The sequence below is a fragment of the Chaetodon auriga genome, chromosome 18, assembly GCF_051107435.1.
Source record: "Chaetodon auriga isolate fChaAug3 chromosome 18, fChaAug3.hap1, whole genome shotgun sequence".
Classification (NCBI taxonomy): Eukaryota; Metazoa; Chordata; class Actinopteri; order Chaetodontiformes; family Chaetodontidae; genus Chaetodon; species Chaetodon auriga.
Window position 1 is genome coordinate 1800141 of NC_135091.1, and position 20093 is coordinate 1820233.

The 20093-nt window shown below is 46.3% G+C and overlaps 1 protein-coding gene across 1 annotated transcript in view; it reads right to left on the bottom strand.

Annotated features, from left to right (window-relative positions):
* Positions 1-551: 551 nt before the first annotated feature.
* The window catches only part of ift172 (intraflagellar transport 172), a 30235-nt gene continuing 10693 nt past the window's right edge, over positions 552-20093 (bottom strand). Inside the window, exons 18-48 of the mRNA XM_076756305.1 lie at positions 19118-19225; positions 18073-18157; positions 17378-17470; positions 17186-17263; positions 15967-16215; positions 15136-15214; positions 14490-14610; positions 13812-13956; positions 11989-12078; positions 11770-11867; positions 11305-11440; positions 10297-10413; positions 9955-10097; positions 9697-9790; positions 9475-9539; positions 8468-8648; positions 8177-8286; positions 6924-7053; positions 5630-5728; positions 5367-5476; positions 5161-5224; positions 4838-4924; positions 4617-4733; positions 4407-4517; positions 4168-4287; positions 3894-3989; positions 3422-3481; positions 3228-3326; positions 2816-2969; positions 2272-2363; positions 552-2095 (exon numbers count right to left, since the gene is read on the bottom strand). Coding sequence (XP_076612420.1) covers positions 2006-2095; positions 2272-2363; positions 2816-2969; positions 3228-3326; positions 3422-3481; positions 3894-3989; positions 4168-4287; positions 4407-4517; positions 4617-4733; positions 4838-4924; positions 5161-5224; positions 5367-5476; positions 5630-5728; positions 6924-7053; positions 8177-8286; positions 8468-8648; positions 9475-9539; positions 9697-9790; positions 9955-10097; positions 10297-10413; positions 11305-11440; positions 11770-11867; positions 11989-12078; positions 13812-13956; positions 14490-14610; positions 15136-15214; positions 15967-16215; positions 17186-17263; positions 17378-17470; positions 18073-18157; positions 19118-19225 — 3421 coding nt within the window. The 3' untranslated portion in view covers positions 552-2005. The remainder of the gene's footprint in view (positions 2096-2271; positions 2364-2815; positions 2970-3227; positions 3327-3421; positions 3482-3893; positions 3990-4167; positions 4288-4406; positions 4518-4616; positions 4734-4837; positions 4925-5160; positions 5225-5366; positions 5477-5629; positions 5729-6923; positions 7054-8176; positions 8287-8467; positions 8649-9474; positions 9540-9696; positions 9791-9954; positions 10098-10296; positions 10414-11304; positions 11441-11769; positions 11868-11988; positions 12079-13811; positions 13957-14489; positions 14611-15135; positions 15215-15966; positions 16216-17185; positions 17264-17377; positions 17471-18072; positions 18158-19117; positions 19226-20093) is intronic.

Genomic DNA, 20093 nt, shown 5'->3' on the forward strand with positions numbered 1-20093 from the left:
TGAATTGCAGAAATATCTGGGTCAGATATTAAAGGTCTCCGTATGGATGAATCACTTTGACGCCCTGATCTCTCCTGTAGCTCCACAATCGGCTTATGATCTTAAATTTAATCAGATATCTACAAAACCAACAACATCCCCGTCAGCTTCAGCTGTAATTTGTGGTTACTGACAATTAGCAAATGTTAGCATGCTAGCACGCTAAATTTAAATGATAAATGTGCTAAATATTTAGCAGTATGTTAGCATTGTTACTTTGAGCATATTAGCTTTCATTTCCCTTGAAGTCCTTTAAGTCATCAGAGGACAGTTTGACGCTAACTATGATGCTAAAGATGATTTCATGTTTTATATGTATACTTTATAGTTTTATACACAATTTTAAAGGAAATCTACGCTACAGGAACATATTTACTGCTGCTCATCTTTTGTTGTAAATATTCTGTAACGTTGTTGTTTCTAAATAAAAAATGTTTCCTAACACACTGACAAGGTGGTTCAGCTGTTACCATCTGAACAAACACTACAAAAAGCAAAAGAGACAGTGAAAATGCTTGAAAACTATCTTTTATTTTAACTTTATTAAACAAAATACATTCCATATCGAGCACACAGTCAAGGCAAAGGCAGAGGCTTCGTCACACACACTCAGAGAAACGGGCCTGTGAACATTAAAAGGTTCTCTGCCGCGTCCCAGCGGAACCATTAAAGCGTCATCGAGTCACGCTGGAGTCGAAAAGACTTTGTTAAAATCTGACAGAAACCTTTAACTTTTCCTCAGCGATGCCACAGAAGAGTCCTTCAGACGAGACGAAGAGGAAACAGACGAAGAGGTGGTGACGCGGCGGAGTGGAGGAATGTGTTTCCATGGCGACGGCCGAGGATAAACTGACCGGCCAGAGAACAAAAATAAAGTGTAAGCGCAGGAAGTCAGTGGGAGGTTCGTGTTCACCGCTCGTCTAAGAGGTGATGACGCAAAACCTGATATATCCTCTTCCTGTGAGCCGCACTGATGGTCCTTCATCACCATGAACACACACGCCGTCTGACTCAGCCACACACACACACACACACACACACACACACACACACACACACACACACACACACACACACACACACACACACACCATCCTGCTAACACAAACACTCACAGAGCACCAAATGTGGATTCATCCGCCGCTGAAAATAGTCCCAGCAGAAGCACTCTTTCCTCCCGTTTGAGTAACATTTGTTAAAAACTTTAAATATAACAATGACAGTAATGAAAACAAACAACGCTGCCGGCTCAGATCATGTTTATATCACTGAATTAAATTCATATTCAGACCTGATTTTTCATTTTCACTGCTTGTATTCATGAAAGTTAACTTTCGGATGCCTTCAGGTGTGCACACCTGCAATCAGACACTAAATCAACAATATGTTTCTTTTTCTTTTCATTAACTTTGAAAAATATTTTGGGGCTTTTTCTCGACTGTGACAGTTTTAAAGGAACAGTTCAGCACTTTGGGATGATGATTGATGCCACTTTCATGTCAGCAGAGATGAAGCTACAGCTATTAGCCGGTTAGCTTAGCTTAGCACAGAGCTTAAATCTGCTAAAACTATTGGATTTCTTGGCTCAGTGACTTCCTGAAGTCGACAACACGTTAATTGTGCTCTTCAGAGGTGCTGGACTGTTTAACCTTTGGACAGAGACAAGCTAGCTGATTCCGGTCTTTATGCTAAGCTAACCATCTCCAGGCATTAGCTTGAAGATTCAAACTATGTCATGTGCCGAGTAATTAGTGTGGGTTCATTGTCCGAAGCAGGAGTTTGATTTGTCCAGTTACACACATGTTGATTTTGAGGATGAGGATAATTTTTGAAATTCAGTTGACAAAAAAATCCACAGGCGGCCTCGAAACAGTACTGAAACCATGGAAGGACGTGAAAAATGACAGAACATGTAAAAGCAAAGCTGAATAAATAATATATTTGTGTGTGTGTGTGTGTGTGTGTGTCAGTGGAAGGAGAATCCAGATGTTGGCAGGCTGCCGCACCACTGGCTGATGAAATTGAGGACGTCCTGACACTCTGGACTGTGAGTGGTCTGCAGGGGAAAACGGACACAAACAACAACCAATCACAAAACAGATTCAACAGACGCCGTCACCGCTACCCGTGGAGTGTGTGTGTGTGTGTGTGTGTGTGTGTGTGTGTGTGTGTGTGTGTGTGTGTGTGTGTGTGTGTCCTGTATCTCCCGCCTGCCCCTCCGTCTCTTCTCACCTTTGTGGCCATGAGGAATTTGTTCCAGTCCTCCTTATTGGCTGCTTTCCCGACAGGTGAGAGCTCGACTTTGTTCCTCAGCACAGGGTAACCTGGAGGCGGCAAAGGCAGGAGAACGGTGAAGGTGCAGTTCATCGTTTCTTCATGTGAAAACACTTTCTATACATTTCTGTGTGACAGTGGATCACACGCAGGTTTGAATGTACACCTGTGGTAGAATATTACTGCGTATCAGTACAGTGCTGTTCAAATGTTTCTATATTTATATACACTCTGGATTTCTGAGTGGTATTCAAGCTCTCAGGTTGTAGAACGTCCTCTTTACAAATGTTGCATGAAGGACTCGATGTCATGTTTTGTCCACGGAGAACAGAAACGCTGTTCAACCAGAGAGACGAAGAGCCTCTGAGCAACAGTTCAACGAGAGCAGAAGAAATCATTGATTAAAGGAAGGTCAGCAGATTTAATCAGGAACAGGTTCCTGCTCCAGTGCCAAGTGCACAACAGTGTGTATAAAAAGTGTGTGTGTGTGTGTGTGTGTTACCGGTGAGGATGCAGGGCAGAGAGCGAAGGCCCGTGTTGACGGCCACCAGCGAGGCTTCGTACGTGTTCCTCTCGTCACGCGGCAGAACCTGCTCCAGCCGGTTGTCCATGGACACCATCAGCACCCAATCACGGATCTGCTCCCGCTGGGCGTCCTGAGACACACACACACACACACACACACATATTGTTTGTGTTGTGATCTAAAAGTCATAGAAAAGTTTTAATAAGAGCTATAAAAGTGAAACGTTTGGCTTTCATCAGGGACCAAACATCTTTGCTAAGGGGGCCGCGGCTCTCTATCATCAGGCCTGTTGTTCAGTAACTGAAGCAGCTCTGTGCTCCATTAATCAGCCTGAGCGGCGTGGGTCCGGCGGGATGTTTAAACACATGTTTGGTAGATGAAGTCTTACAGTGACGCAGAGCTTGGTGGGAACTGGAACCTCAAAGGGGATGTCGGTGTCCAGGAAGTCAGAGTGGTCCAGAGCGTCCAGGGTCCCCTCATCAATCGCCTGCAGGCAGACATCAACCAGTCAGACATGAGACTTTATAAATGATCGTACAGGTATATAACCTGAATGACCTGTAAAAGCTGAAGTTTACTCACATCACACAGATCCAGGAAGTGATTGAGGAAGATGAAGGCCATGTTCTCCCAGCCAACAGCCTGCCAGTTTAAAGAACGTGTTCAGTTAATCTGAGCACAGGCTTGTGAATCAGCGAGGAACTGGACAGAACTAATGTCTCTGGACGTTCTTCACATCCTGACTGCTTTCAGAGGCAAATTAAAGGACCACGAAGAGACGGAGGACACATTTCATACCATTCTCACTGAGCAGTCAATGTAAAAACTGAAGTCTAGCTTTGCTTCCAGTCCTGAAAGTCCTGAAAAATATCATGAAATTTTGACATGCGCTCCAGTTGAGGACAGTCAGGAACATCTACTACTAACAGGAATTTAGCAGAACAAATAGGAGCTTTTCCTGGTCGCAGGCAGGAAGTTTCAGAGTGTAGAGACTCCAGAAATGTGATCTAAAGAGGAAGAGGGACTCCTGTCTTCCTCCCTCTGGTGGACCCACCCTGCAGGCCAGACCGGCCTCGTAGAAAGCTTTGTCTGCAGGAATGAGCTCAGTGTGACGCAGCAGAGACACCGACAGCTTGGCTGCTACGCTCATCTGAAAATAAACAGCAGAAGAAGAAGAAGAAGAAGAAGAAGAAGAGGAAGAAGAGGAAGCTTTCATTTTAAAATTTGTAACAAAACAAGTCGACCCGTCACAAGCTCTGACATTAAAAAACATAAATAATCTGTCGGAGGTTCAGGTGTGCTTTGGGTAAAAGGTACAACTGGAGTACCAGCTGCTCGACGCCTCTGGCGGCGGACCGCGTGGCGTAGTAGTGAGCGATCAGCAGCATCTGTTCAAAGTCTTCATGGGCTGGAGAGTTGGCCTCGGCCGACCTGGACATGTTCTCACACTGAAACCATTCAAAAAAACACACAAACAGGCGTCAGAAGAAGACGAATTCCATGAGAGCGTTTATGGAAAATCGTCATTAAATTCACATCGAGGAGCTCGTCTTGCTCCGAGATTTACCAGCTGCAGCAGGAAACTGCGGAGGTCGGCCCACATTCGGTAAGACTCCGGTCCGTCGGTGTCGGGAAGGTTGATCAGGTCCAGGAACAGGCGCTTGTAGATGTTAAAGTTCTGAGAGCAACACATGAATTTTGTCCGCTGAGTGCGACAGACAACGAACAAGCGGCAGCAGTGTCCATGAACGAGCAGGTGAAGGTGTGACTGCGGTACCTGAGGGTTAGGCGGCGCTCCGTGCTGTATGTAGAGCTGCAGAGCCTTCACAGCCTCCTCCTCCTTGATGAGGTGCGTCGCGTACAGAGCGACGTACTTATGGAGGATCTTAAAGTTCTGAGGAAACACAGCAGGACTGATGAGAAGCACCGACAGATCCGCACTGGTTTCATGAGCAGTGCCTTCCTGTTTATTCCTACGGCTGACTGTGTCTTCAGTACCTGTTTAGATGCTGTGTCCAGACATTTGTCCCACTGGCCTCTTTCTGCATACATGTCCAGAGCTGCCATGACATCCACGCCCACCAGCTGACCACACACAGCCACACAAAACAGCTTTTCAGTTCCACAACAGTGAGAAAGTTTCACGTCGGTTCATCTCCTGTGAAATGTGATGATTCCTCAGCGGTGATTCATCCACTTCACGTGGGTCTGAGCGAGTGAACGATGTCTCACATTGTGCTCATATGCTGTGTATGTATATGTATATATGTGTGTGTGTGTGTGTGTGTGTATAGAGTATGTATGTGTGTGAGTGTACGCACAGAGTCCACTTTGCCCTGGTTCTTCAGGTGCTCTTTGTATTTCTGGTCCACGTAGTCCTCATACCTGCCAAAGGTCAGTGATGACAAACAGGGCGAACACTGAAGATGACTCCAATAACTGCTGTGTTTTTACAACATTACGAGGACATTTTCAGTCTGGTGGCCTCTAAAAGCTTGTGTGTGTGTGTGTGTGTGTGTCTTCAAACCTTGGCTGCAGCTCCTTGGCGACTCGCTTGGCTTTGTTCCACTCCTCGCCCTCGATGAAGACGTCGATCGCCTCTTTGACGAGGTCCATGTTCAGGTAGAGCTCAGCGGCCTTAAACACGACACGCCACGCAATTTAGAACAAAACGTACGACGCTCTCGTCCATCAAGAGGTTAGAACGAGGCCAATTTAAACCAAGACATGTGTGTGTGTGTGTGTGTGTGTGTGCGTGCGTGTGTGTGCGTGTGTGTGCACGTCACCCACAGCTTTGTACTTCTTCAGCTGTGTGAGTCGTGGTCCGACCACCTGGACCACCTCCACCGCTCGATCTCCACTGAGGAACTTGATGGACAACTCTGCTGCCTGGAAACACACACACACACACACACACACACACACACACACACACACACACGACACTATAGCAACTGTCAATATGAAGTACAATTACCATAAACAGACCTTTGTGATTCTTGCTTCAGAGTTGTGAAAGCTGGATAATATCAGTTCATCACGTCGCCTTAATCCCTGACTGTTACCACTTAAACATAACCTCTATTAATAAATCTATCTGACAGTCTCTCTCTCTGTTTGGCAGATGCTAATTTCATTCCCCGCCTGCGGCTAATGACTGTTTTCATTAACGATTGATCACTTCCAATCAATAATTTTTCCTGTAGGAGTGAAAAATGTTCATCATAAGTTATGAAAATGTCTTTTTTTGTCCAACCAACTCAAACTTAGAATAGTAAAAAAAACAGAGAAAAGCAGCAAAACCAGAGAACTTTGTCATTTCTGTTTGATAAAAAGCTGAAATTTGACATCTGATTGTAAGTATTGGATGTTTTCTGTTGATCCACGAATCGATTAATTGTTTCAGCTCTTTAATCTGCATCGTCAAGTTAAAGTTGGCTTTTATTGGCTGATAATCGGTGCTAGGTTGAATTAGCATAGCTAAGCTAAGCACAGCTGTAGTGATCGTCTCCGTCCGTCAGCAGAATGTTTCTTTGAAAAAAAAAAAAAAAAAAAATCACATTCAGGCTTTCTCGTGAAGCCTGGTATTGATTGTGTCCGCCCTTTGACCTTTCCTCTGACGCCAGCGGGAGACCAAACGTCCTTCTTCCTCCCGCGCTGGTTCATCAAACTCCCAACAGGAAAAAGAACTATTGATCTCTGAGACCCGGTGACCTTTCTCTTTCAGCGACAGCATCGGACCAATCATTCAAATTCCAAATGATCCGATCTCCATAGCACTCCGATCAATAACGCACAATATTTGCTGTGGACCCCCGAAACGAACCCTCTGAGTGTTGGTGACACTGTGACCTTTCTGTGCAGAAAAGCAGGTTCTTCCATCATCCACCCACGACAGCGCCGGACATGAAGCAGCTAATTGATGTCGTTTTGTGCTTCAGCCTTCGTTCTCCTCACTTGTTCACAGAGCTTAAAGCAACGCTTCACAGCATCGTTGGCCCCTTACAGCGAAGCTCTTCCTGCTGGGATCATCACCTCGGCCCATTAAAGGCTCCTGTGTTTGTGCTGACTGTAAATCTTTTACCTTCATCCAGCACTTCTCCATCAGGGCGGCGTTGGAGTCGTCCTTCACCTTCAGGTAACACTCCACGGCCCGCGAGTGTTCGCCCGACTGCTCCCACTCCCTGGCCTGATCCAGGAGGCCCTCCACCCCCCTGAAACACACACATCAGGAGTCGCATCAGGAGACACAGACTCGCTTCACGTGAGGCCTCAATCAGCACATCACCAACGATAAAACGAGGCTCTATTCAACGCGCTCGGCCTCCATGACAGACTCTGGATATCTGGGCCAATTAGCAACAAAGAGTCATCTCGCTTTGGCTTCAAGGCTGAAGAGTGCAACTTGAGAAACTGAGGAAAATGGAGGATAATAATGAGTAAAGCCTCCTTTTGGGGGCAGGATGAAGCTAATGCACGCTGCTGTTTGCAGAGACATTCGGCAACACTCAGACCAATCAGTCTCATCAGGACACTCGGCGTTCTGTCTGGTTTTCGCTGCGTATTCTCAAATCATGGCCGCGTCTGACGAGCGGGGATCGCGTCCTCGGTTCACCCTTTTAATCACGAAGGCCATTTCTTTCTCCTCCTCTCTCTTTCCAGCTCAAACCCGACCGTGCAGGTTTGCAGATGCCCCTCAGAAACGGGAAGCCTTGCAGTTATCTGGAGCCTGAGCTGTAGACTCTGCAGGAATAATTCAGTGTTTTCTCACTTTAACCCTCTTCCTCCTTCGTTTCCACTGGCAACTTTTGATGTTTTCTCCCACAAGTCATTAAAGAGGGAGAAGCGATGGGAGGAGGGCGAGAGCTGCACGCCGCTGGTCCGCTGGCTAACTAATGAGCTATTCCTTGTTGGTCGTTTCAATTTGGGATAACACATGAGCTGTGTTTTAATAAAGCATCAAACTGACTCTTTGTGCATAGATAACAGTGCTGGGTGAGCAGGGAGAGCCTGTGAAACGCTCAGAGTGGAGCTCTGCAGCTTCCCTCTGGTCTTTTCAGGGCTTTCTGGATAAAATAACAACATAACAGGTCAACAAAATCGAACAGAAGACTTAAAATAACGTCCCACGAACACCAGACCTCTGATCTATGATCATTGTTCAAGCTCACAAGGCTTCTGGCGTCTGCAGCAGCTACTGTTCAAACTACGAGATACAGATACCTTCAGTTTGTGCTGAAGCAGGAAGGTGTGACAGACCTGACTGTGATGGGGCTAAAACTGATAAATTAAGGTGAACTGAACGAGAAAGGTGATTAAATTTTGTCTCCATCTCACCGGACTCCCTTCTTGGAGGCCTCCTTCTCGTACTCCTCCTGCAGCACGGACAGCTTGTTGGGGAGATACTCCTTACAGATCCGCATGGCATCGCTCCACATGTCTGCATCCTGAGGAGCAGACAGACGACAAACACGGAGGAAATAAAAGAGCGACCGACCACGAGGAGGATGGTCAGAGTCTGTGATCTGAATCTCAAACACCATCAGTTTAGACAAGTCTCTTCAGAAAATCTGCAGTAAAATGAGTAAATTCAGCATCAGCAGCATCTTTCGGCTCCCAGAGTCAGACCTTGTAGTATTTCACGGCCAGCTCGGGTCTCTGGGCTCGGAGCAGGAAGGCTTCAGTCTTCTGGAAATCCTTCTGTTCAAAGCAGAACGTGGCCTGACTGACCAGAACCTCAGACACGCTCTCTGGATCGTGGCCCTCAGCCACCCGCTGCGCACTGGCCCAGTCCTTGTTGTGGACGTACCTGGAGCAGTTCACACACACACACACACACACACACACACACACACACACACACCCACACACACACACACACACACACACACACACACCCACACACACACACACACACACACACACACCCACACACACCTTTTTTTAGACCGAGTTCAATCCTCTGCATAGAAGTGACTGAGTGAACATGAAGGGAGATAAACTGGAAACTCTGTGAACAGAAACTTTCAACAAATGAACTGAAAGCAATTCAAACAATTTAAACACATATACTGTGAGAAATAATATGAAGTGTGCAGGATTTACAGTAAATGAGTAAAAATATTCAAAAAGCAGCAGCGTGGCCCTTAAAGGTTTGAAATCCTCCATCAGTGATCAATATCAGACTGAACGGTGGTGGAGGAAGTATTCAGATCTTTTACTGAAGTAAAAGTCCTGCATTTAAAATAAGACCACAGTAAAATATTACTTCATTAAGAAAGCTGTCCCCTGTGACTGTTCGACTATCAGACATGATCTCATTAGATTATTGTGACTCATTCATTCACGTTAAAGCAGGATTTTGCAGCCTCAGTTGGTGGAGGTGGAGCTCATTTTAAAGCATTTATAAAAGTCTACTTAACACATAACACTGATTAATATTCTTTCTCATGATGTAAAGTAACTGGAAACAGGAGCTGTCAAATATTTGTAGCAGAGAAAAATGTTCAGTATTTCCCTCTAAAATGTAGTGCAAAATAACATAAAATGGAAAAAGTAAAGCTACATCAAATCTGTATGTAAGTGCAGCATTTGTGTAAATGTGCTTCATCTCTGTGATCATCTCCAGCACTCACATCAACACGGCTTCTTTGGGTTTTCCTGCTTTGACAAACTCGACCTCAGCTTCAGCAAACTTGCCCTGGAAGTGGAAACAGTGAGAGTATCAGGTCACACGCAGTGCTGGTTATATTAATCACAGGATCACAGACAGCTGCACACTGAGGGGACACCCGGTGGGCTTGTGCAGGTGTTAAAGTGGGTGCTGACAGCGAGCAGCAGCACTGTGACAGGTGTACCTCGTCCTCCAGGTAAATGGCGTGTTTGAGGTGGATGTCGGGGATCTTTTCTTTACATGAGAGACGAGCCAAATCGAAGGCGAAGTCAAAAGATCTGAGGGGTAAAGAAAGAGCAAGTCAGGCCTGGCAACATGGCGAGCAGAGCTCACAGCGCTCCAGGTGAAGCTGCCTTCTCTCAAACAGGTGACATGTGATTGAACGTGTGACTGAGTGAGGATGAGTGGCAGCGTTCGGTCGGCGCCTCGTGCTGCGGCTCACAGGTTATTGGCGGCGATTTCGATGGCGGACTCCAGGAGGCCGAACTTGTTGAGCAGCTTGACGGCCGCCTCTCCCCCCAGGCTCCTGGCCCACAGGTAGGCCACCTGCTTATGGGCCCCGGCGCTTCCATGGCTCTTGGCCACCTGACACACACACACACACACACACACACACACACACACGTATACGTGTGAACATACATCTCTACAGAGTCCTGCAGAGTTTCCCTGATCACACACAGTCCCACAGAAGAACATCTGATAGAAGCCGTGAAGCCGAACTTGTGGCCCAAAACTCTTGATATCTCGGAGATGTAATGTGATTAACAGTGACTGTACCTACCCGGTATGCATCCTCCCACATGTCATTGACTCTGTACATGTGGACCGCAGCTTTCCACTCTTCAGCCTCCATGAAGTGGTACTCTGCCTCCGAGAACCTGGACTCAGCCTCCAACTCCTACAAGAAACATTTATATCACACACGTCGACATAAAGTCAGGTCACACCAAACGGCTCGAACCAGCGCTGACTGTCTGCAGAGACGACGGGTCACATGAGCGTGAGCGCTGATTACTGTTCGATCATGATGAGGCTCGATTTGTGTCCCTTCAGCGATCCTTTCTCTCAGTTTGTGACGCAGCAAAAAAGAAAACCGCTGACGAAAGCAAACAAAAGCGCGTCATGATGAAACTCTCAGAGCGGCCGCATCTCGAATTCATGAGCGCCGCTTCTAAAACCGAAGAATTCAGACCAGATTCTTCATTAGGGACTTTCTTAATTATTGCTCGAGCTTAAAGCGCTGCAGGGCAGTTCTCACAAGATAATTAGACGACCGCAAAACTGTGAACACACTCATTTGTCTGCTGTTACATAAGAACCAGGGCACCGCCTCGCTCGCAGCCCTCATAACAAAGTCATGATGCAGCTGTGAGAGCGCAGGAACTGGAGCGTTATCTGAGTTTCAGAGGGGAAACCTCGTCTGTTCCTGTCGAGCGTCACCTGACCAGAGCTACATGAGTTCTGGGATGTTGATGTCTGCAGGTGAAGATCTTTTCTTCACCTCGTCGACATGAAACTGAACAGGCAAAATAATTAGGCGTAATCTAAATATGCAAATGAATGCTATAATGAGCCTTTTCTTGATGAAGAATGAGGGGATCATCTTCCTTCATAGCTACAACCCTGAATCCAAACTCTGGACTGAAACATCAATTAAACCAGAGTCAATCATCCAAACAGGTGTTTTCGGAGCGTTCCGCAGCTCTGTGAAACGATATAAATAATCACAATGAGCAGATATTTACTGCCGCTGACTCCCTCTCAGTCTGCGTCACGGTGAGCTGCGTACCTTGGCCAGGTGCAGGTGAGTCTCAGTCAGCAGGTCGGGGTGATGTTTGTCCACCAGGCGAATGACATCATTAAACATCTGGTTCTTCTTGTACATGGTTATGGCGAGGTCAGGCTGCTTTACCGCTGTGAACAGCCTGCACACACACACACACACACGCACACACACGCACACACACACACACACACACACACACACACACACACGCACACACACGCACACACAGAGGCAACCGTCAGTGATTGAACTGTTTTTGTTTCGTAATGTCTGAGTGTCAAAACGTAAGAGAAAGCTTTTAAAGAGGCTCTGAAACGACCACCCGTCACCAGTCAAACACTGTTTTTAGTCCTTCTCGCTGTAATCGCAGCGAGCGCTGACTTCAGACGCGGCCGTGTTAGTTTGCTCGCTGCGTTCCAGCAGCCAGCCAGGCGACAAATTACTATAAATAAAGTGATCTCCATTTACCTCTCAGCCTCCTTGAATTTGCCGTCTCTCTCCAGCTCCTGAGCTCTGCTGACGTACAGAGCCATGACTTCCTCCTCGGTCATACACTTCACCGCCAGCTGCACAGAAAACACAGCGAACAACCAGGAAGGCTTCAGTCAGTTCCTCTGCTTCGTCGCTCGGATGATAGATTGAATCAAATCAGACTGTGATGGCTACATTTTGTGTCTCCACACCGACCTTATGAGCCTCCTCCCAGCGGCCTGCTGCAGTGTACATGTCTATAGCATCTTTGATGTGACCTCCTTTCACAAACAGCTGCTCTGCCACCTGCAGGCCACGCACACACACAAAATACACACAATGCATAAGAAACAGAGGCTGAACATCACGAGTTATCGGAACAGAAGCTCGTATCGGACGTTATGTTGGAAAGCACACTTGAGAATAAACCTTCCCACGTATCTGCAGTGCATCGACGTATTCAAATGGCTTTCCTGCAGGGCAAACAAAACACACAAAAAACACCTTTCAAGCATAGAGAGTCGTGTGACTGTTACTGGGGGGATTCAGCAGAGATTGGAGGACGCATCCGCCGCTTCAATGCCAACAGATTTTACTACATAAAGGCAAAGTTACGCTCGTGCGCTAACACTGGCATCAATGCAGCGAACGTATGTGCCGGTCGGGCGTCCGTCCTGATTAAAAAACGTCTCGTCATTGTTTTTTCCTGATAATTTCCGCACTGAAATCACAGGTGTGAGCTTCCGTCATTGTTTGAGTTTGCACCGAATTATACTTTCCTGCAACTTCCACAAGTTGGAAAGCAAAGCGCTTGTTATCTTAATTACTTTCTGTGAATATGCCCATAGAGCAAACAGACTGAAATGGCCTGCTATTTTCAGAGCCTGGCAGTCTGTGGAGGCTGTTTGGCTCAGCTGAGCTCATCAGAATGAGCAGAGCTCCACCGTCATCGCTCCTCTTTGTATCTATACCAGATTCCTCTTCCTCTTCTCCTCTTCATCGCTCCTGTATTTCTGGTATTTAGGCAACTATTGTTAAAACCGTCCAACTTGTCGTTACTGCCAAAGCCCCCTCGAGCCCACACAGCTCCAAGGAGAGTGAACTAAAGCGTGTGTATGTGCACAAGGCTGTGTGTGTGTGTGTGTGTGTGTGTGTGTGTGTGTGTGTGTGTCACGGGTGACTGTATATATCCCACAGCCATGTGCAGCAAATAATTGCCGCTGGCAAAATGTCACTTTATCCCTCCAGCTGCCTCCATCTCACTGTCCGCCGTGGTGTTCAGGGAGCGAAGCTAACCCCAGCCAAGCACCATCCCCAATGAGCCGGCGTTTAGGCCGACATGCGCAGAGCTTCTCTGAGGTCAGTGTGTAACAAAACTCATAGTGAATATCAGAGAGGTCCATGATCTATGGACATGTTGAAAAATGCTTTAAAGATAAAGCATAAAGGTAAAGCATATTATTATTTACATGCAGCAGCATTAGCATTCATCTCACAAACAAATGCAATTTTCTCTCTGATATTCACTCTCTTCTTACTCTATCTTTGGTCTCAACCTACACCTGAGTCAAAAACCTGGCTCTTTAGCTGCTAAATGCTAACCGTGTCTGCAGGCCGTAAAAACCAAAACAAAGAGCTGAAAGATGCTAAATCGCTCCGTAAAGCTTGGAGCTGCAGAGTTGGATGACGGCGACGAAAATTCTCTACGAGCAACACCTTTCACGTTCCATACAGGTACGTGAGGGGTTTTTAACGTAAAAATTCAAAAACTCCACCGACTGTGTGAAAGAGACAAAGGAGAATCTTCTCGTGCAGGATGTCCAACACTCATCAGCTGATGTGTTAAACTGTGACACCTGTCACACCTGAAATATCTGGTCAGTTACTTTGCACACTTAACCACCGTTTCAGCTTAGCTTCTCATTATAAATGCATGAAGATATTTGCCCTCTGACGATTCAGAAATTGCAGCTTGTTATTTTCAGCTTTCGTCATCATCCACCTTCAGCTCCCTCGATATGTCGCCCCTCGTCTCTCACCTCATAGTCCTGCATGGAGGCGTAGTGCTGACCTATCTTCATGTAGTATTTCCCTGCCGACGAGTCCTCCTGTAGCTCCAGGATGTGGACGGCTTTCTTCCACTGACGAGCCGCGATGGCCGCCTCGATGGCTTTCAGTGAGCAGCTGAGAGGCGACGAGAGAAAGACAACTTCAGCATGTTTGCACGTGAACGCAGCTTTTATCCATAACATTTCATGAAACCAGCATCGACTCGATGATGTGTGTAGATGCTAACGTTTGGTTAAGACAGCCTAAGTAAGTAAACTGTGGTTAGGATCTAAGTTAAACCAAATGATGGTGTTCAGACTGACGGACAGGTCGAAACTTTTCTGGCAGGACAAATGACCAGAGGAAGTCGTATTTTTAAAACCTTTGTTTCTGTGCAGAGTTTTAGCTTCCCACAGTCAAAATTCAGTTTCAGATGCTTTGTCAAACCTGGGAAGAATAAAAATCTGGGCACTGATTGCATGTCTTTATTTGGTATTTTTGGGAAATGAATATAATGTTTAAAGATATCTCTTCTCATCTCTCTCTTGTGGTCCTGGTGATGATTGAAAGAACCATTGGCCGTCTCTGTTGGATTGTCTTTCATGTGTAATCTGTCCTCCTCTCCATCTGCCCGAAGCTTTGTCTCCTCACTCCTCTGCTCTACGTACCCAGCTTCAATGAAGTGGTTGATGGCAGCGTCCATCTGTTTCTGCTGGACGAGGTAGTCTCCCCAGGACTCCTCCAGTTTCACCACCTCGGCAGGGAAGGCGATGCGAGCCAGCTCCACGGCTACAGGAAGCAGGAAGGACGAGCTTCATACATGTACTGTAAACCTACACACGTCCACCTGTTGTCCAACATCTCTCCACATGACTAAATACTTGTGATCAAATGTAAAACTAGACTAAGAGTGTGCAGCCATGCTAGCTGCGCTCTGAGCTAAATGCTAACGTCAGCATGCTAACTATGCTGCTAGCAATGACAATTCTGACATGCTGATGTTAAACAGGTGCAAAGATGGCTTTTAGTTTAGCATGCTAACATTTGCTAACTAGCTAAAAATGCAGCTGAGCCTGAGGCAGAACCTTGTTCGTTTTGGTATTTGATCATAAAACAAATATTAGACTGGTCTGAATTTAGGCCTGACGGTGTCGCTGGATCAAAAGTCAGAGGAGCAGCAAGGTGATCGCAGTTTGAGCTGAGGTGGACTTGAATGTGGCAGCGAATTTGACAGTTCAGTGAATGACTGAATGACCCTATGTACAGTAAACTGCAGGTGAAGCGTATTCACGCCACCTCCACGTGACGGTTTACCTTTCCTGAAGGCGCCTCCCTTGCAGTAGCACTCCAGCGCTCTCTGGTTGTTTCTGATCTTTTCATACAGATCTCCGGCCTAAACAGAGGACACACAGTCAAATTATTAAGACAGATGTGCGCATGAAGGAAATCCAATATGCTGAGTCGGGGTCGTTCCTGGTTGTTAGGAGTGTGTAATCATATGGCCAAAAGTATGTGGACACCGTGGGCACATACTGTTGTGGGCTGTTTGGTCTTTCCTCTGTGCCTCCTCTTTCATCCTCTAACTTTTTATTTATTCTTGTGGGCTGCTTGTCCACAAAAAAAGGAAACATCAGCTTCATTAAAATCAGAGTCAGTTTTCTTGTCCAATGGTTTGAAGGCTACATACGCAAAATACACTGAATGTCAGCAGCACATATTGGCCACCGCAAGTTAAAAATCACACATCTCCAGCATCCACATCAACCTCCAAACACCTACAAACCGCCATCAGGACGCAGGAACAGAATTTGTTCTGAGGTTTCTTTCTCTCTTTGCCACCTGTTACGTAAACACAGATGGCTGCAGGAGAAGAATAGAGTTCTCAGACAAAGAGCCGAACAAAGAGACACAGAGAAGTAACGGGCAGATGGAGGGAGACAGAGTGTAAAACGGAATAAACAAAGAAAAACGTTGTTCCCCTGTTGATACCTCAGCTCTCCTGGCATCTGTTAGGAGAGGAGAGGAAGACGAGGTGTCTGAAATGAAGAGTTGAAGAAGACCAACACCAGCTGCGATCAATTCTGCGATAAACAAGAGCTCGAACAAAGATGGAGACGGGCAGACAGAGGACGGCAGGCTGCTCACCCTCTCGTAAAACTCTCCTTTGATGAGGCTGCCGGCGATGCGGCTCACGGTGTCACTGTTGCCGGTGATCTCTGGCCGGCTGATGGCCAGCCGGGCGGCTTTAGCCGGAAGTCCGGCCTTCAGGTAGAGGTTGATGGCACCCTGGAAGTCTCCCTCGCTCTCCTTCACCTCCCCGGCCTTCTCCTCCTGCCCCGTCTCTGTTAACCACTGGTAGTAGTTCCCACGCAGGGCGTCCAGCTCCGGGTGGCCCTGAGGTGAGTGGACTGTTTATATCTGCTCATCTACGGCTTGTTTCTAAGTTATCCAGCACTGAAGCAATGAAAACAAACTAACAGCAACGTTAAAAGATTAAATGCAAAAATGTTGCATATCCAAGTCAATTTGCTGCTTTTCCCTGTTTTACATACTATTGTACATTAAACATCTTTGGAGTGGGGCTGTTAATTGGAAAGAAGCGATTTGAGGACGTTAGCTTGGATATCCTTCTCTGATTCAATCAACAGGTTAATCATCAGCTGGAGCCATATTCCAATCAGTCACAGTTAAGGCTCCTCGAGGAGTTTACAGTCCCGCCAACAGTCTCACTTTATTCCACTGATTAACACTATGAGGAAGGCTGCAGGCTTCAAACATGAATGTAAACAACAAAGGGTTTAAAACACGGTTAAAAAAAGGTTTGCGCTTGACATACTTGTTAACCCTCGAGGACACATGTTTTGGTGTGAAACTCCTCAGGGCACCTTTGATTTCTGCCAAATTGATGAATGCTGTTTAGAAGGTATTTTAGGTGCAGGCATAGACCAGTGCCACACAACACAGCATTTATAGCTTAGGCTGGCTTACAAGGATAAGATCAGTCACGACTACACGACTGATTCCTCCTCAAAAGATGTTTAAAATGGTCTCATTCAGGATCCATTTTGACCTCTGTGGTCTCATCCCTCCAACAGAGAAAGACGTCTGTCCAAAGAGGATTTACAAAAGGACATCTCACACACTGGAGTCAGTAATTTGTCTGACTAATGATGCAGCCTGTGCTCTTAGTGCGCTCAGACTCGTTTCTGATCACGTTGGGTTTTTGTCTCCTATTCAGGACTGTGAAGGACTGAAGGACGGCTCCACAGAAAAGGTTAGAGGCTGAAACAACACGGCCAGAGCAGAGGCTCCCTCAGGTAATACGCAAAGCTGCTGAGGGTGAATTCAGTCCGTCCATCACTACCTTGTCTTCAGCCACGGCGATGCAGTCGTCCCACATGTGGAGCTCCTGGTACATCTCTATGGCTTCGTCGACGGCATTCTGCAGAGACAGGATTGGATAAAGGTAAGGCACTGTATTTAGAGTTCCTGGAGAACGTGCAGGTAAACGATCTGACCAATCACAGGTGGTTGGTGCAGGCTGAGTGTGACAGACCTGCTCCATGTAGTGAATTTCAGCCAGTTTAAAGTTCTTCTCCAGCATGGCCATGTGGGCTTGGACCTGGAAACACGCTGTTCCATCTCCTCCCTGGTCAAAAGAGACACACACACAGTGAAACACACACACACACACACACACACACACACACACACACACACACACACACACACACACACACACTCAGTGATGACTCAGTTTGTGCTTAGAACACTTAATTAGTTTGACATTTGAGGAATTGCAATGGTGCATTTTTAAACAAGAATTAACACAAACGGCTAATTTTCTTTTGTAAATTTTAAACAACCATTGATCTTCAACAAGGGTGATTGGCATTAATATTGATCCCAGTGGACAGTTCTGGTCTTCTGTGCTCCTTATCCTGGTTTTCATTTCCACCACGATAAGATTAAAATCTTTAAAGCGAATACAACCCTGATTCCAAAAGAAGTTGGGGCGACATAAACTGACCTGGAAACAGCTCAAAGTCAATATATTTAATGTTTATCCTGGTTTTATTAACGTCTCAGAGTTCAGGCTGTTTTGGAATCAGGGCTGTGTAACTGAATCACACTGGTAGTTCTCCACTTGATCCAAAATATTAGCAGCACCCTCCAAACTCTTCTATGTGCTGTTAGCACAGCTGTATGAGAGCGTGGAGATGTTTTGTGTCTCTGCTGATACAAACACACCATTTCCTGAGAAACTTTGTCTGCAATCTGGTTTGTTTGGTGGAGGAAACGCACAACTGAGACATCCCCCAACGCAGCGAGACACCTGGAAAAGAAAAGAGAAGGAAGACAAAGAGCGGGTGAACAAAAAGAGGAACTCAGATAGAGGCTCATACTGACCGGACGAAGCTCAGAAAATCTGCTCGCTTGATGAACTGAGATAAATTAGAGCTTTTGTCTAATTAGCCTTTAGATACGCTGCAGTCTGAGGGGCTGAGAAATGAAAAGGCACATCTTAGCATTTGGCCGCTTTATTACCAACTCCCTCTGAACAGTTGCATCAGATTAATGAACAAGTCATGAAAGAAAAAAGTAAGAAAAAAACCCTCCCTCTGTCTCTCTTCCCTCCCTCATTAACATTACCCACTCCAGACAAAACCGTTTCTTTCCCCGATTTCATGATTTATGCAAATCAAGCCCATGCCTAACGAACAGCATATGCATTATTAATGACAGAGAATCCAAATTTGAAAAGTTTCTGAAAACAGAGAGAAATAAGGAGAGAGAGAGAGGGGGAGGGGGAGAGAGAGAGAGAAAGAGAGAGAGAGAGAGAGAGAGAGGGAGAGAGAGAGAGAGAGAGAGAGAGAGAGAGAGAGAGAGAGAGGGAGGGAGAGAGAGAGAGAGAGAGAGAGGGATGCTTATGATAGAAAATAAAAAAAACTGTCTTTGATGATTAATGAAGTTACAGAGGGAAGTCAGGCAGGGACACAGTCATCTGCTGTGTGTGTGTGTGTGTTTGTGTGTGTGTGTGTGTGTGTGTGTGCGCGCTCTTATATATGTGTTCAAAAGTGTGTTTTTTTTTCATTCCAGGTGACCAAGGTGTCCTTGTTGTGTCCCTCCTCCTCAGTCACAAAGATCAGTCTCAGTTACAATGAAGACTGATGCAGAATGCAATTAGCTCAGAGATACGAATATTAGCTTGCAAGATTGTGTGTGTGCGCGCGTGTGCGTGCGTGCGTGTGCGTGCGTGTGTGTGTGTGTGTGTGTGTGTGCGCGTCATGCTGACCTTTCTGCGATGTGCAGCTGGTGAGTCTCCAGAGCCAGCTTGCTGAGCGTCTTCCACATGGCTTCAGTCTCTGGTGACATCTCCAGAGTCTCCAGGAATGCTGTGGCTCTATTAGAGTGCGCGCACACACACGCGCGCGCACACACACGCACACACACACACACGCACGCACACACACACACACACACACACACACACACACACACACACACACACACACACACACACACACACACACACACACACACACACACACACACACAGCTGAGTCAGGCAGTGATACAGGCTATAAAGTGAGACAGGACAGTTTGAGCAGTGTTATGTGCTGCAGACTCAGTTGAGCATCGACCACATACACAGACAGTCTTTGCTGTTTTGCATGGTTTATGGAAGATTCACCAGGTTATATTTAAAGACTTTTAAACACCTCAGAAATCCACACTGGCTAAAGTATGATGGAAGAACACTGGAGACAATAGAATTACTGTATTTTCAGCAGTATATGATAATGATTCCTAATGATACTGTTCACTAAATTACTGACCTCTGCACCCAAATAAGCAGCAGAAATGGATGGAAGCATTAATGAGGTGAAAATGATTAATTAATTTGAGCTTCTACCAAAACTGAAGTGAAACTTGTTGCAGTAGCTGCTGCAGGTAGCAGCAGTGACAGTGTTTGCTGCTTCTGACTGAAGCTCCACAAAACAGGACTGAAGAGCCTCCTGCAGCACAAAACATCCTGCTGTTAACTGGAACACACGTGACGTCTCCTGACAGCCTGCAGCCCGATACGAAAACACATGGTAACTAACACTGCTGCCTATCTGTCAATCAAATTTAACATCTCCTGAACTCAATGCTTTTTAACACTTTTGAAGACCTGCACACACTCTGTCCTATCCGGTCACCAAAATCCTCCGAAAGGTGTCTGGAATCACTTCATGTGAGTTCAGAGCTACAGTGAAGAGATCAGC